Genomic DNA, 17,816 nt, shown 5'->3' on the forward strand with positions numbered 1-17,816 from the left:
CAATTGCGCGGTCGTGCGACGTGGCTCCCAAACAAAATTGGCGTCCTTTTTTTCCCACAAATAGATCTTTCTTTTGGTTGTATTTGATCACCTCTGCGGTTTTAATTTTTTGCGCTATAAACAAAAATAGAGCGACAATTTTGAAAAAAATGCAATATTTTTAACTTTTTTTCTATAATAAATATCCCCCAAAAATATATAAAAACATTTTTTTTCCTCAGTTTAGGCCAATACGTATTCTTCTACCTATTTTTAGTAAAAAAAAATCGCAATAAGCGTTTATTGATTGGTTTGCGCAAAATTTATAGCGTTTACAAAATAGGGGATAGTTTTATTGCATTTTTTTTTTTTTTTTTTTACTACTAATGGCGGCGATCAGCGATTTTTTTCGTGACTGGGACATTATGGCGGACGCTTGGGACAATTTTGACACATTTTTGGGACCATTGTCATTTTCACAGCAAAAAATGCATTAAAAATGCATTGTTTACTGTGAAAATGACAATTGCAGTTTGGGAGTTAACCACAAGGGGGCTCTGAAGGGGTTAAGTGTGACCTCATTTGTGTTTCTAACTGTAGGGGGGGGTGGCTGTAGGTGTGACGTCGTTGATTGTGTTTCCCTATAAAAGGGAAACCACGATCAATGACGGCGCCACAGTGAAGAACGGGAAAGCTGTGTTTACACACAGCTCTCCTCGTACTTCAGCTCCGGGGACCGATCACGGGACTCCAGCGGCGATCTGGTCCGCGGGTCCCGCGGCCGTGGTCACGGAGCTTCGGACCGGATCACGTGCACGCGCTGGCGGCACGCGCGCGACCCCACGGCTGGGCTTAAAGGGCCACGTACAGGTACGTGGATGTGCCCAGCCGTGCCATTCTGCCGACGTATATCGACGTGAAGGGGTCCTTAAGTGGTTAAAAAAAAGTTTAAATAAATTTTTATTAATTTTATATAATTGATTTTTGTTTTACACTTTAAAATTTTAATTTTTTTTCCTCCCCTGCTCTCTAGTGCAGCTAACCAAGCACAGACTGTGCTTGATCAGTTACATCTTTGGCTACACTGACAGCTGTGGACCTGGAAGTGATGTAATACACATCGCTTCCAGGGTCATTCATTGCAGGAGGTCCCAAGCTCTCCTAAAGGAACAGGAGAGTCCTGGGATCACTGCAGGGGCACGGAGCACTTTCAGAGCCCCCAAAAAAATGATTAGGTACACTTTTATTGGAAGCGCAGTGGTGCGCAGTCATGTTGGAACAGGAAAAGGCCATCCCCAAACTGTTCCCACAAAGTTGGGTGCAGGAAATTGTCCAAAATGTTTTGGTGTGCTGACGCCTTAAGAGTTCCCGTCACTGGTACTTAGGAGCCAAACCAATAGCTGTAAACACACCTTCCCCGTTCTTCTGTGTGGCAGTGACACTGATCGTCTGTTCCCTGATATAGGGAACGACGATCAGTGATGTCACACCTACAGCCACGCCCCCCTACAGTAAGAATCACTCCCTTAGGGCACACCTAATCCCTTAGCGCCCCCTAGTGGTTAACCCCTTCACTGCCATTGTCATTTTCACAGTAATCAGTGCATTTGTAGAGCACTTTTCGCTGTGAAAATGACAATGGTCTCAAAAATGTGTCAAAAGTGTCCGCCATAATGTTGCAGTCACGAAAAAGATCGCTGATCGCCGCCATTACCAGTAAAAAAAAAAATATTAATAAAAATGCCATAAAACTATCCCCTATTTTGTAAACGCTAAAAATTTTGCGCAAACCAATCGATAAACGTTTATTGCAATTTTTTTTTACCAAAAATAGGTAGAGGAATACGTATCGGCCTAAACTGAGGATTTTTGTTTATAGCGCAAAAAAAAAAAAACCGCAGAGGTGATCAAATACCAGCAAAAGAAAGCTCTATTTGTGGGGAAAAAGGACGCCAATTTTGTTTGGGAGCCACGTCGCACGACCGCGCAATTGTCTGTTAAAGCGACGCAGTGCCGAATCACAAAAAGGGGCCTGGTCCTTTACCTGCATAATGGTCCGGGTCTTAAGTGGTTAAAGTTGTCTGTATGGGTGGCATTCTAACCACCACTGTGAAGTGGCATGTTTTCTACTGACCACCATGTAGGAGGCACTTTTCTACTGAATCTGTAAGAATTAATCTTAGTAGCCGTTTCCGGAGATCTTTAAATTATTTCAAAGGTTGCTCAGTGTTAAAAGGTTAAGAAAGGCTGCCCTGCCACTTTAGGTTTGGTTGTATGGTTGTAGAAGAGACCACTGATTTACAGTACAAAAGTGCCATCGCTGAGAATGCTGACACTTTAAAGGGACACTAAAGCTTCATTTTTTGTTTTTTTAACAACAAACATGTAATACTTACCTCCACTGTGCAGTTCGTTTTGCACAGACTGGCCCAGTACGTCCTCTTCTGGGCTTCCACGGCGCCTCTCTCGGCTCCTCCCCGCAAGAGCTAACACCCTCTGGGAAGCTCTCTCCCGAGGAAGTTACCTTGCAGGCGCGCTCCCGTGTTATACACTCGGCGTGCATAGCCGAGTGAACAAAAAATTATTAGGACAGCCGCACTCCAATCCAACATAACTTTAATGTAAAAAACTGGAAACAGGCACTACAAGTCACAGTAACGGAATCTAGAACAGCTGACGCGTTTCAAACTGACATTAGTGTTTACTCCTTTTAAGTTTTAGGCAACCTTGTCTCAAACGTTAGAAGACAAAACCTGTTTTGAAAAAGATCTAAGGAGCTCTCACGTTTCATTTACCAGCCCACTACTTTTTAAATGCCTGTTTGGCCTAGTTAATCCCCCAGCCCCAACTAGGGCTCTTAAGCCGCGTACACACGATCAGTCCATCCGATGAGAACGGTTTGATGGACCATTTTCATTGGTTAACCGATGAAGCCGACTGATGGTCTGTCGCGCCTACACACCATAGGTTAAAAAACCGATCGTGTCAGAACACGGTGACGTAAACACAACGCCGTGCTGAAAAAAACAGAGTTCAATGCTTCCAAGCATGCGTCGACTTGATTCTGAGCATGCATGGATTTTTAACCGATGGTCGTCCCTACTAACGATCGGTTTTGACCTATCGGTTAGGAATCCATCGGTTAAATTTAAAACAAGTTGGCTTTTTTTTAACCGATGGATAAATAACCAATGGCGCCCACACACGATCGGTTTGGACCGATGAAAACGGTCCATCAGACCGGTGTCGTCGGTTTAACCGATCGTGTGTACGCGGCCTTAGAGTTCTCTCAGGACTTCTTTTATTTTATGCCAGGAAAGCCATAGTACTGAAATGGAAATCTCCCATGGCCCCCACTTTAGATTAATGGAAGCATTTGGTCAATTCAACCATTCCTCTCCATAAATTTACATATACATCTAGGTGTTGCCCTAGGAAATATTCCAAGGTTTGGGACATCTGGCTTGGCTCAGCCTCTACCAATGCCTCACCAGATCTAGGCTAGACCCATGTTAATGAAAGTGTCTTGAATGGCTTTGCAGGGAGGTGGTTGGGTATAAAAGGCAACTGGTAATCAAAGAAGGCCCTCTGGTGGAAAGCCACCTCAGTTTTCCCCCCTTCGTGGCAAGGGGAAGTCAGGTAGATCGACCGCGCTGCGAGAGGTAACAGGATAAAGGGGGTCATTCAGATATCAGATGTATTGGTTGGTACAAGTGGCGGGGGCAGGTTACCTATAAGCTGGAGGTAGTGGTCAGTTGTCTGGAAATGCAGCCAGCAGACCCATGTATTCATATATTTAGAATGGGAGTCTTTCTCTATGGAAATGAGCTCTTCCATCACCGCATTTTTGTTTAGGCAATTGAACCATTCCGGGATGCAGGGTGCGTGGGTCGAGCTCCAGTAAATGGGTATGCACATCATGTGCATCACAAGTGACTTATAATATGCTTTAGAAGGGTAGTCCAAGGTGTAAGACGTCACTTAGGAAATCAAGCAATGCACGTCAGATCACCATGGGGCATGACTAGTGTAGTTCAGAGATACCCATCCCTTACAACCGTTATACCACTTCTACTCCCATCCCCCCATTACCTAAAATAATAAGACCACACCATTGTTTTGGAGTAAAAATGGCCACAACAGCCTATTTATTAAATCAATGTAGGGTAAAACTCCAACTCAAAAATAATCATTATAATAACATATAACATAACAGTCTGTTGGTCTTTTCTGGCAGCCCCCCGAACTCAAACCTCTATAAACAATACACTGCGGGCCCATATAACAACTTAGGCCTCCAGCCGTGTAGTCCGCTCGGAGACAAACCCCCGCCCGCAGTGCAACCATTACGGTATTCCCGCAAACCTCCAGCTGGAATACCTCGGAGGCGCACATACCAATGAGCCCCCCACCCCCTTTTCACCACATTTTCTTATCGCCACCTTAAAAGACCAACAGACAAACACCGTCATTTCCCAGCTGTCATGACGACCCTTTTCCAAAAGAAAAAAACTCGGCAAAACGCAAAATATACACAGGGAGGGAGGGTGGGAAAAACTGCCTCCTCCACAACTACCACTGCGAACTGCTCCCCCCTTGTTCCCGCCTCTCGTATTTATTGGGCCACTCCCCCTCTGCCTAATCCCTTAATTCTCCACCCCCTAATAAATTAACTCCTGTGTGTCCTGCACACACTGTCATGCCTGGCCCTTCACTTATAGTGCTTTTCCCTATTTCTCCGGGCCTTACTTTCTCACCAGAGATGTAGTAACGTGCCAGCAACCATTGGGCAAGGAAGGGTTGAATTTGTGCAACAGGACTTAAATAGTGGTGTTTATTTGCTGCTACTTTGGTGATAATGTTGAAGAAGATGGTGGTTATCACTGGTCAGTAAGTGGGCAACAGCTCAATTGTTTAGCCAATGTGCAGCTTATTAGGTCTCCTATGGCTTGGCCATGCCATTCTGCCATTTATGCCTCCTGTGCCCCAAGCTGTGCCCCAACAATTTACTTACTCAAACTCCTCTTACCTACTGAAAAGTCTCTTTTTGTGGCAATTGTCTCTAAATGATCTAAAATCTTGTTTTCCAGGGATGAGAAGAACCAGTCCATCATAGTGAGTGGGGAATCTGGTGCCGGAAAAACCGTGTCTGCCAAATATGCCATGAGATACTTTGCCACAGTTGGTGGGTCTGCTAGTGAAACAAACGTGGAAGATAAAGTGCTGGCGTCCAGCCCCATCATGGAGGTAAGATATTTGGCTGGAATTTGGGTGAATTTACATTTCAAACTGGGAAGAAGGGTTGGGTCTGGTTTTATTGCAGTTTGTGTCTTATTGGACCTAAAATAGAATGCAGTGCAAAGTGAGCACTCTACTCCAGCTAGAGAGCAATACCTTGTGATCATAACGAATGACCCGAAAAATGAAAAGAAAAACAAACAAACATACAAATTAAATCAAAATAAAAAAAAAAATCGGCAGTGCACATGTCTAATGGGCACCCTGACTGGCTTGCGGGTGACTATGCAGCCCCATACTCAACAAACTGGTGCCCATTTTTTATATAGGGTTCATTCCCCGACTTGTTCATTCCCCAAATTAGTTGGGGTAGGCGCTACACTCTGGTGGGGGTTGGTCAGCCACGCCCTGTGACCGTTGACCTCTGGCAACCCGCCTTCTGACCTTTGACCTCTGGGGGAGGTCCCTGTTCCTGAGTCCTAGCCATATTCTTCAATGGGAAACCCTAACCCTAAGACCCCTTTCACATGGGGCGGATCAGTAATGATCCGCCCCGCGAACCTCCGCTTGCTCAGCGGGGATCGCTCCGTTGATCCCCGCTGAGCCGGCGGATGACAGGGCGGTCCCCCCACACTGTGCAGGGACCGCCCTGTCTTTTCTCCGCTCTCCCCTATGGGGGGATCGGATGAACACGGACCGGGTCGGATGTCAGCGAGCATGTCACCGCTGACATCCGCGGTTCCATAAAGGAGTACGGAGCGCCCGTTCAGGTCCGCAAAATAAACTGTCAGGCGGACCTGAACGGGCCGCCCGTGTGAAAGAGCCCTAACCCTTTATTTATTTTTTGCTTTCAGCACATTAACTTCAGGGTCAAAATGCTTACTTGCTGCCTAATACATCCCACCAACTTTCAGATGCCATTGTAACGAGATAATCAGTGCTATTTATTTAACCATGCCAGTGCTCATAATCTTATGGCTGATCGGTGTAACTTCTTACAGATCAGTGGCAGCTGGTGCTCTATTTTCTTAGAGTGGTGGCCCTCACTCAATCAATCGCTGCTTTCCCCCCCCCCCCACCACCCACGTCGCTTAATCAGTCGTCCCTTCGCTCGCCTGACGCCCGCCACCTCTGCACTCACCCCATACAGGTCACAGATTCAGATCCCCCCCCAACCCCCCCCTGCATCTCCTCCCAGCGGTCACTTCTCCTCCCGTCCAATCAGGACTTGCAGCCAATCAGGTTTTAGGATTCCCAGCCAATAGGGTCTCAGGACACGCTTCCTGGTTAGCTGAGAGGAAAACAGGAAGACATTAACAAATATTAATTTGCTAATGTCACACAACTGGGTGGGCTTAGGAGCGCAGTGCTTTTCGCCTCAAGCCCACCTTTTTTGAAGCCTATTGGAGCCTCAGGGCCAGATTCTCAGAGACTTACGTCGGCGTATCAGTAGATACGCCGTCGTAAGTCCGAATCTGCGCCGTCGTATATTTAAGCGTATTCTGGAAACCAGATACGCTTAAATTTGGCAAAGATACGAGCAGCATAAGTCTCCTACGCCGTCGTATCTTAGGGTGCATATTTACGCTGGCCGCTAGGTGGCGCTTCCGTTGTTTTCCGCGTCGAATATGCAAATGAGCAAGATACGCCGATTCACGAACATACGCACGTCGCAATTAGTTACGCCGTTTACGTTAGACATACGCCGGCGTTAAGATAAAGCCGGTCTCTAGGTGGCACAGCCCATGCAAGGTATGGATTTTGGAACAAGCGTATCTTTTTACGTCGTTTACGTAAGTCGTACGTGAATGGGGCTGTGTGTAGGTTACTTTCATGTCACAGGCATTGAGCCGGCATATCTTTGGGCGTAAATACGACGTGATACTGAGCATGCGCGCGCATGTGCCGTTCCTTTTGGCCATGCATCCACATGGGGTCATGTTTAATTTAAATACAACACGCCCACAACCTGCCTACTTTGAATTACGCGCGCTTACGCCGGCCGATTTACGCTACGCCGCCGTAACTTAGGACGCAAGTGCTTTGTGAATACAGCACTTGCCTCTCTAAGTAGCGGCGGCATAGCGTAAATAAGATACGCTACGCCGACACAACGTAAAACCGCCCTACGTGAATCTAGGCCTCAGACTCTAATCATATGCTAAAAAAAAAAAAAATTGAAATCCATGCATCCGACGCTCTGCGTGTAGATTAAGGCAAAAGAGTACCGCTATGACTAAGCATCTATCCATAATGTGAAACATGTTAGCTTTTTTGTCCCCTATGTCCACTTTCTACCATTGATTGCAGTGTTGCATGAATTTTTGGATGTTATACAGCTTTGGATTTTATCCTTTGTTCATTTTGTTTCAATAAATCGCCTATCAGAGTGCGGCAGTCCAGGAACATTTCTTTTTTTTCATGTAGATTAAGGGCCGGGCGCATATATTAGGGGGGGGGGGCGGCGCCCCTGTACCCCGTATGAGTGGTTGCCACTGCTACAGACGGCCTCTGTTCAGCCTGTAATGCAATTCTAGTCCTTTCATCCAGAGAAGAAGCCATGTACACATAGGACGATACCACTGATGGACAATTACAGCCCAGTGCTCTGTCATTATGTGACACACCCAACATCTGCTGAACACCTGCACCACATTGTGTTTGGTTCACCAAAGAAGCCATTTGCACCCTGGGAGAATTCACCCTGTGTTCACTTCAAGAAGCCGATCATCTGCAGGAGACAATTAGAATAAAAAAACGTCAAATGATTGAATGTTTGAGTACAAAGGGTCACTTCATCAGAATGAGAATGACTCCTTTATTGGTTCATTCACAAGGGGAGCTTATACGGTTTTCTCAGTAGGCTCAAATTTTGAGTTATTGTTGTTTAACAAAGTATATCTAAACCCAGTGCTCATGTTGCTTTAACCACTTCAATACCGGGCACTTTCACCCCCTTCCTGCCCAGGCCAATTTTCAGCTTTCAGCACCGTCACACTTTAAATAACAATTGCGCGGTCATGCTACACTGTTCTACATTTTTATCATTTTGTTCACACAAATAGAGCTTTCTTTTGGTGGTATTTAATCACCGCTGGGCTTTTTATTTTCTGCTAAATAAACAAAAAAAAATTTGAAAACTGTGAGAAAAAATAACAACTTTTTTTTTACAATTTGTAATTTTTTTTTTGCAAATAAATAATTGTTCTTTAGAAATTTAGGCCAAAATGTATTTTACTACATTTCTTTTGTGAAAATGACCCAAATATTATTTAGTCTGTAGGAAAGTTATAGGGCGGCTTTACGTTGTGCGGGCGTAGCGTATCTTATTTACGCTACGCCGCCGCTACTTAGAGAGGCAAGTGCTGTATTCACAAACCACTTGCGTCCTAAGTTACGGCGGCGTAGCGTAAATCGGCCGGCGCAAGCGTGCGTAATTTAAAGTAGGCAGGTCGTGGGCGTGTTGTATTTAAATTAAGCGTGACCCCATGTGGATGCATGGCCGAACGAACGGCGCATGCGCGCGCATGCTCAGTATTACGTCGTATTCACACCCAAAGATACGCCGGCTCAATGCCTGTGACGTGAAAGTAACCTACGCACAGCCCCATTCACATACGACTTACGTAAACTACGTAAAAACATACGCTTGTTCCGACGTCCATACCTTGCATGGGCTGCGCCACCTAGAGACCTGCTTTATCTTTACGCCGGCGTATGTCTTACGTAAACGGCGTAACTAATTGCGACGGGCGTACGTACGTACGTACGTACGTACGTTCGTGAATCAGCGTATCTTGTCATTTGCATATTCGACGCGGAAAACAACGGAAGCGCCACCTAGCGGCCAGCGTAATTATGCACCCTAAGATAGGACGGCGTAGGAGACTTACGCTGCTCGTATCTTAGCCAAATTTAAGCGTATATGGTTTCCAGAATACACTTAAATATACGACGGCGCAGATTCGGACTTACGACGGCGTATCTACTGAGTCTCTGAGAATCTGGCCCATAGAGTCCACAAACTATATACGCTATATTACCAAAAATATTAGGACACCTGCCACATGAACTTTAATGGCATCCCAGTCTTAGTCCGTAGGGTTCAATATTGAGTTGGCCCAACAGCTTCAACTCTTCTGGGAAGGCTGTCCACAAGGTTTAGGAGTGTGTCTATGGGAATGTTTGGCCATTCTTCCAGAAGTGCATTTGTGAGGTCAGGCTCTGATGTCGGCTCGCAGTCTCCGCTCTAATTCATCCCAAAGGTGTTCTATCGGGTTGAGGTTAGGACTCTGTGCAGGCCAGACAAGTTCCTCAAAGCAAACTCGCTCATCCATGTCTTTGTGGACATTCTGTATCGCGAACACGCCAGTGACGCCATTTTGCCCAGCGCTGCGTTCCAGCCCTCTCCATCGGATATTAGCTGCGCTCCAACCCTCGGTTTCAATCACACTTGAGTGCCACAGTATCCTGCTGTCCAGGATGTCCAATTCCACCTGGATATGCGAGACGCTGTTCACACACACACAGCATGGACGGTTGATAGCGTGGCTCACTGGACCCAAATTCATACACAGTAACCTCAATGTGAGTTTTTAATGCACCTTCTATATTAAATATTGCAGTCTATACTCAGAGACGCCTGTGTGTTTTCTCTCTCTCTCTCTCTCTCTCTCTCTCTCTCTCTCTCTCTCTCTCTCAACAACATTGGACAGAAAAAGGTGAAAACAAGTATTTTTTTTTTGGGGGGGGGGGGCTTTTATTATTTATATTACACAGTGCTTTAGCACAGGGTTTGACAAATTTGCTTGGAATCTAGGAGCCAGCTAAAAAAGTTAGGAGCCAGGAAACGCGCCCGTCCCGCCAAGCTCGTGCACAGAAGCGAACGCATATGTGAGCAGCGCCCGCATATGAAAACGGTGTTCAAACCACACATGTGAGGTGTCGCCGCGATCGTAGGAGCAAGAGCAATAATTCTAGCCCTAGACCTCCTCTGTAACTCAAAACATGCAACTTGTAGAATTTTTTAAACGTCGCCTATTGAGATTTTAAAGGGTAAAAGTTTGTCGGCATTCCACGAGCGGACGCAATTTTAAAGCGTGAGATGTTGGGTATCAATTTACTCGGCGTAACATTATCTTTCACAATATAAAAAAAAAATTGGGATAACTTTACTGTTGTTTTATTTTTTAATAAAAAAATGTGTATTTTTTCCACAAAAAAGTGCGCTTGTAAGACCGCTGCGCAAATACGGTGTGACAAAGTATTGCAACGACCGCCATTTTATTCTCTAGGGTGTTAGAATAAAAAAATATGCATAATGTTTGGGGGTTCTAATTAAAAGGAAGGAGATGGCAGTGAAAACAGTAAAAACACACACATTAGAACTGCTGTTTTACTTGTAATGCCAACGGCCACCACCAGATGGCGCCAGGTCACAGAAGGCAGCTTGGGCCTTCACAAGGCTGCAAAGCCTAAATTACCGGCCGTTGCGGGCCCGCCGCGATCGCGTGGAGGTGGGGGCACACGGAGACACACGATCCTGTGCCTCCGTGCGCCCCCACCTCCCCCGCCACGTGATTGCAGCGGGCCCGCGACGGCCGGTAATTGAGGCCGTGGCTTTGCAGCCTTCTAGGCCGCAAAGCTGCGGCCTCAATTACAGGCGGGCACGGGCGCCAGGTCACAATTTCTTGTCGCAATTGCGACCTGGCTCCCGGATTTTGTCGAGGCCTGCTTTAGCAAACTGAGTGGAATTCAGTTAGGGTTTACATCTATTTTTAGAAAAAGAGAAGTATGGCCAACGCTTTTTTGGCTGCACTCTTCTGGATCCCATAATTGCCCTAGGTTCTGCACCCCTGCGACACAGATTGGGATGATAGCGAGCTAAAATATGCTGTCAGCTGATGTCACAGAGCCAGTCCTGGCTCTGTAGGGATCCCAACAATAATGCCGGGATCCACCCAGATAGATAGATATACTTTTATTGTCATTGTATACATACAACAACATTTTTCCGGGTACTCTTTACAGCAGCAAAGGCTTATGCCCCGTACACACGATCTGATTATATCGTACGAAAAATGTCATCCGAGGAAGAATTGTACGATAATTGGATCGTTAGTACAGAGCTTTCGAGAGCCGATCATGACAGTTCATCCGATATTATTTTATCGGACATTTTCTTGTACCAGATCGTACGTTTTTCATTTAATCAGTACAGTTGTCGTCCGAAAATACAATACAAATACATTACAACACATGCCATCACTTCTGATTTTATTTTTTATTTTCTAACGTACAAGAATTTTCATGATTTTAATAACCATTTTATTTCTACTTGCGACTATTAAGCGAAAAAAACCATATGATCTGTCGTACAATATTCTGATCGTGTGTATGGGGCAAATTTTTTGTCGTTTTTCAGAACCTGAAAAACGATGTGCAGCCCACACACGATCATTTTAAATGACGTTTTTTTAAAAACAACGTTTTTTTCATGCTGAAAAATTATCGTGTGTACGGGGCATAAGAGCCTGTGCCAGCCGCTACCACCCCCTCCACAGCCAGGTGCACCAGTGAGCACTGGAGAGGCGGAGTACAGTGTGGTGACAGTGAAGACTGAGAACTGAGAGATCAGCGGCCTTTGAACACTCAGTTCTTGGTCCCAGGGACATTGGGGGACAGCTGCAGCATCTGATCGATGCTGGAGCCATCTGGGTATATTAGTTTATTTTTTCCCATCCCGCAAACATCTTTAACCTAACCCCCGCCATGTATTTATTTTTTGGATAGAGTATCCTTGAGCCATTATCATCATAAATTGAGCTACATGTAAATATAAATAATTCTTGGGTATCCCTGCAGATTTATGATAATTCAGGACAAATTATTCCAATTTTTTAAAAGGCCCTGGCTATTTTTCAGGAATGAAGTCCAATGGGGATTGATGTTTCAGTAGGGATCTTAAAAAAACAATAAAAAACAATAAAATAATAAAAAAAAGGTTGAAAATGCAGTAGAAAATTTGAACTAAAATGTGATCAGCAACGTGGAAGAATGAACTTTTTTCATTTTTAAGTAACCTAACACAAAACATAATTGTCACTCTGAGATGATAGATTATCTGACAAGTGGCTCTGAATGGGTTATCTGGTACTTCCCCCTCTTTTAGATTAGAATAGGGAAGTAAGTGATGGGTAACACTGGCAGCAATGATAAGAGAGTTAAAGTAGACTTATACGTAAAGCTGATATCCAGTCAGAACAAATTGCTAATACAAAAGACCATAAAGCTGAACTCTGGTCAAAAAATAGACTTACACTTGCAGTGGGTCCTCCTCCAGACTGGAAGGGTTATATATAATCAGGGATGGACTGGCCATTGGGACTACAGGGAGTTTCCCGGTGGGCCGATGGCTCAGTGGGCCGGCTTCAGTGACAGCGGACCGCCTCCCCCCTCTGCCCCTCTGTCTCTCCCTTGCTGCAGCGCTCACCTCCTTTCCCTCCCCGCAGCGCTCACCTGGGGGAACAGAGGAGCAGGGGGGACAATAAAGGGGCATGGGGGGGGCAGACAGCTGATTCAACAGCTCTGGCCTGGGAGTTTCTCACTTCTGCCTAATCTTTTCCCATAAGGGGGGGGGGGGGGCACTGAACTGATTCTTTGCCCCGGGTGAAATAATGTCTAGCTTCCCCACTGGTACTGCCTATAAGAGTACCAGTACCAGCCGTTCTACTCTAATAAAGTAGAATGGCTAGTGGCTAGTGAAGGGGGAGAGGGGGCTTGGGGGGGTGCGGGAGTTGTCCGGCCGCCATAGGAGAGAACTGTCAAAATGGGCCAGTCTGGATGAAGTCCAGGGCCACATTTTTGTCCCAGTCCAGCCCTGTATATAATGAGCCACGATGTGTGTTGATGATGTGTTTTAACCTGATAGTAAAATGCTGACCTACTTGAATAATCTACTTGGAAGCACCTTTATGTATAATGGGCACTTGCAAGAGAATGCCTATGATATGTTTGGCTCACAGAAATGTGCACGCGCATGCTATTCTCCGTAGAATTGTGACCGGGTGTATGCGTGCACGAAATGCGCACAGGCACGCTCATGCTTAAGTGCTGACTGGTCTATCAGCTATTCCCTGTGCCCTAATTCTATTCTGCTTGTTCCCTTGTTACTGACCCTGGGCTTGCCTCTGACCTCAACTTTGTCGTCGATCCTGATCCTGGCTCTGTTCCTGACCCTGGCTCTGTTCCTGACCCTGGCTCTGTTCCTGACCACATCTCTGCCTTATGAATCTGTGAAAGAGGACGGATGCGCTAAGGGAGTAAATCAATTGATAGTTTTAAATAAATAAATAACAATAGATCAAAAAACTCTATCCAGCAAATCTAAATATAAATAATAAATATTAGTGGGATATTATACCATACAATAATATATAAAGGATAATAATAATGTCCAACAAATGTGCAAAACTCCTAGTGATAGGAGATCAAATCACCATTGTGCATTAAACAATCCAAATGACAGTGAGTAAGGTTTTGCAGGATGTGTCCATAAATCTGTGCAGACTTCCACCTCCACCAAAAAATAGAAAATAATCACTGCAAGAAAGTACTCATGGATGGCACCTTATCACAAGATGTTTACCTCTTTAATCAAAAAGAGGTCAAATAAGGCATGGGTAATCATAAGCATCAGGTTCCTTAAGACTCCATAGTATCGATATCAGCAGATCCAACAGTTCCAGGCATCACATAAAGCAAGCCCAAAAAGAAGAAATCGCCATAGAATATAACGTTTTATTTAAAACAATTAAAAGACAGGCAACGCCAATTGGCCCCTTACTTTGAAAAGTGCCTTAACCGGCACTGAGGCTGGTCTGCGTTGGATGATTGTTTAAGGAGAGAAGTCCCACGCTGCAGGATGATAACAACGGCGTGCGTTCCACCTCTCTACAAGCGAGGACCAGCAGGACCGGAAGTCCGTCGGAATTTGCGTGACCAATGCGCCTCGACGTACGTTTCGAGATTGACTAGTCGTCGGGAAGCGTCATTGGTCACGCGTTTGTGCCAGGTAATATAGGCCCGTCCAATCAAATTAAGTGGGAGGGACAGAAAGAACCATGACAGCCTCAGTCCCGCGCTCAGGCAACCAGTACATACAGCGATGGATTGACCAATCAGGCCGCATTAACAAATAAATATATAAACAAATCTGAACAATGTTACAGCAGCGAACATTATTATAGAGCATATAATGCCCATAATCACAATTGCAATTAGGAACAGTAATTACAATTGGGTATATAATAGTGTATTATAAAATAGATTAATTAAAAATAAGATTAAAAGCAAAGATAGATATACTTTATTCATTAGTTAAAAAAACAATTAGGTCCAGATCGATATTTAAACCCAGGGGCCGCATTGTACGCAGCCGATGCAATGATTGGGTTTCGTTCTGGGACACTGTCTTCTTAAGATCTGTACCTCTCCAATGGCTAATTACCCTGTCAATACCATAAAATGTTAATAATCGTGGATCTCTATTGTGGCATTCATCAAAATGCCTCGATACGCTATGGTTAGGGAATCCCTTGAGAATGTTAGCTACATGCTCATTAATACGCACCTTGAGTTCTCTGGTGGTCCGACCCACATATTGTAACTTACAAGGGCATTCCAAAACGTAAGTTACGTATTTGGAATGACAAGTGATTAGTGGCTCAATGGTAAATTTTTCATGTGTAACATTAGATTCGAAACCTATGCGTTTTTTCCCCACTCTATTGGTACTTTTGCATGATCTGCACCTTGTACAGTAATAGAAACCAGAGCTGTCAAGAAAAGTCAATGGTCTTTCAGGTGGATCAGGGACATTCCTTGCAATTTTATTACGTAAGCCTGGGGCTCTCCTATAAATAAAAGAAGGTTTAGATGGTAACATTTTGGCCAAATCTGTATCCTGCTAACAGAATAGGCCAAAACTTTTTAATAATCTTCTCTACTCCCCTGTATTGTCTATGGAAATCCAGAGAGAAAAGGAACCGTATCTGCCCGTTGGGGCTTCTCTCTGGATTCCAATAAGGACTGTCTATCCATCTCAAGCACCTCCATTTTCGTGCCCGATAGGGATGACAAAGAGTAACCCTTTTCTTCAAACCTCGTGATCAACAGATCAGCCTGTTCTTCAAAATCAGTGATGAGCTACAATTGCGTGCGAACACGCATTAGTTGCCCTTTGGGGACAGCTCCCAACCACTTTGGGTGGTGACAACTTTTAGTAGGCACGAAACCATTCCGGTCCGTCGGTTTGAAGAATGTTTTAGTAGCAATTTGGTTATCTTGTTTCGTTAATGTTAAATCCAAATAGTTAATACAGGTAAGGCTGGATTCTGCAGTAAAATATAGGCCATAAACATTGTTATTCATCTTGATGAGGACATTTTCTAAGGATACCTGTGATCCCTCCCACAACATTATAATATCGTCAATATAACGTTTGTAGTAAATCATAGGGTTGGAATTTTCTTCATATATGGTCTCCATCTGTACCTTGCTGCTCACCTCAGCTTCCCTTGTCACCACACTTCTGTTCCTGATTTGGTTCCCACGTCCTGTTATCTGCACCAGCTCTGCTTACCACAGTGAGTTCTTGTCACAAGTCTGCTGGGAGCCCCAGAAAACCTTGCATCTGGACCCTGCAGCCCAGGTGGAGTGCCCCTTTAACTTAGGCTGAATTTGCTTGCACAATTCCTGTTCCTGACCTGATGCTCTGCCAGCCTGCCAAGGACGTCATCGCCGCCGCAAGCACTTCTTTCTACACCTGCTGGCACTTGTGTTCCTCCTGTCCCTCAATACCCTCTGTTCCATCCTCAGCAGGACCTGGGCTGGAGATACAAGAGAGGCCAGTCTTTTTGCCTTTAGTATATCAACCTCTGTGTGTAGGGAAAGATCTCTTGGGAGATATAGTTCTGGGGTGGATGTCTATAACAATAGGACCTGAGCTCCCAACAGCTGCCCCTACAAGAATTTTACAAGCCCGGTGGTGATATCTATTTATAAGGCCAAGGTAAAAGGAAAATGATGCTGGTACATGAAGTAGAGAAGTATAAGGAGATTTGAAATTACATTTGGGAAATTCCTGCCCTTTAAGCAATATGTTCTGAATTGGAACCCACCCCAGCCTGTGATTGGACAGTGGAGAAGCAGAAACACTCTTATGAGACCATAGCTGTACTCTCCGGCCGCGTACACACAGTCGGACAAAACCGATGAGAATGGACCAAGGTTCAGTTTCATCGGTCCAAACCGACGGTGTGTTTAGCCCATCGGTCTGTTGTCCTTCGGTCCAAAATTTTAAAACATGCTTTAAAATCGAACCGATGGCCCGCTGCCCGATCGGTCCAAACCGATGGTTAGTACAGAAAGTAGGGATGTCCCGATACCGATACTAGTATCGGTATCGGGACCGATACCAAGCATTTCCCTGAGTACTTGTACTCGGGGAAATGCTCCCGATGCTTCACCCGATACTTGAGCGGGCAGGCAGGGGAGTTGCAAATCTTCTCTCCCCCATGGTCAGTGTTGTCTTCCCCTGTCCGTGCTGCTCTCTCACCTCCCCCCGTCCGTCCGTGCCGTTCTCTCTCCTCCCCTTCCCCCGTCCATCCGTGCCGTTCTCTCCTCCCCTTCCCCCGTCCGTCCGTCCTGTTCTCTCTCCCCGTCCAAGCAGTGCTCTTTCATCCCCTTCCCCCGTCCGTCTGTCCGTCCCGTTCTCTCTCCCCGTCCATGCAGTGCTCTTTCATCCCCTTCCCCCGTCCGTCCGTCCCGTTCTCTCTCCCCGTCCATGCAGTGCTCTTTCCTCCCCTTCCCCCGCCCGTCCCGTTCTCTCTTCCCCCCCCCCCGTCCATGCAGTGCTCTTTCCTCCCCTTCCGTCCGTCCCGTTCTCTCTCCCCCCCCCCCCGTCCGTCCCTGTAGTCTCTCTCCATCCATCCCGTCCCCGTCCGTGCCGCTCTCCCCCCTCAATCTGTCAGGGGGGAGAGCGGAGGTAGGAGCCGCTAAGCCCGGCTCCTACCTTTTCTGAATGAACAGAGTCGGTGATTACCGACTCTGTCCATTCATATAACTGAGCATCGTAACCTCCTGTGTTTACGATGCTTCAGTTTATGAATGGAGAGAAGCTTCCCTCCATTCATTTCAGCTGAAGCTGCTGAGAAAGGGACTGGGGAATCTGTTTCCCTAGTCCCTTTCTCTGTCTTAAAGGGGAGATGCCAGAGGTCTGTTAAGACCCCTGAAATCTCACCAAAGCCTCCCAACAGGGCTGATTAAAATTAAAATAAAAAATTGCAATAAATATAAAAAAATAAATAAAATGGAAAAAAATAAATAAAAAAAAACACACTGACAATTCACCCCCCACGCCCCCCTAAAAAAAATAAAAATAAAAATCACTGTAAAAAAAAAAAATAGTAAAAAAAAAAAAAATTACTGCCACTGTCACATGACATTAAAAAAAGTATCGGTATTCGGTATCGGCGAGTACTTGAAAAAAAGTATCGGTACTTGTACTCGGTCTCAAAAAAGTGGTATCGGGACAACCC

General features: G+C 45.4%; 1 protein-coding gene across 2 annotated transcripts in view; it reads left to right on the top strand.

Moving 5' to 3' along the window:
• MYO5B (myosin VB) overlaps positions 1–17,816 on the top strand; it is a 414,634-nt gene that overhangs the window by 191,565 nt on the left and 205,253 nt on the right. For both annotated transcript variants that reach the window (XM_040336856.1, XM_040336864.1), the window contains exon 5: positions 5,070–5,226. In XM_040336856.1, coding sequence (XP_040192790.1) covers positions 5,070–5,226 — 157 coding nt within the window. The remainder of the gene's footprint in view (positions 1–5,069; positions 5,227–17,816) is intronic.

This window comes from Rana temporaria, chromosome 1, assembly GCF_905171775.1.
Source record: "Rana temporaria chromosome 1, aRanTem1.1, whole genome shotgun sequence".
NCBI classification, from domain to species: domain Eukaryota; kingdom Metazoa; phylum Chordata; class Amphibia; order Anura; family Ranidae; genus Rana; species Rana temporaria.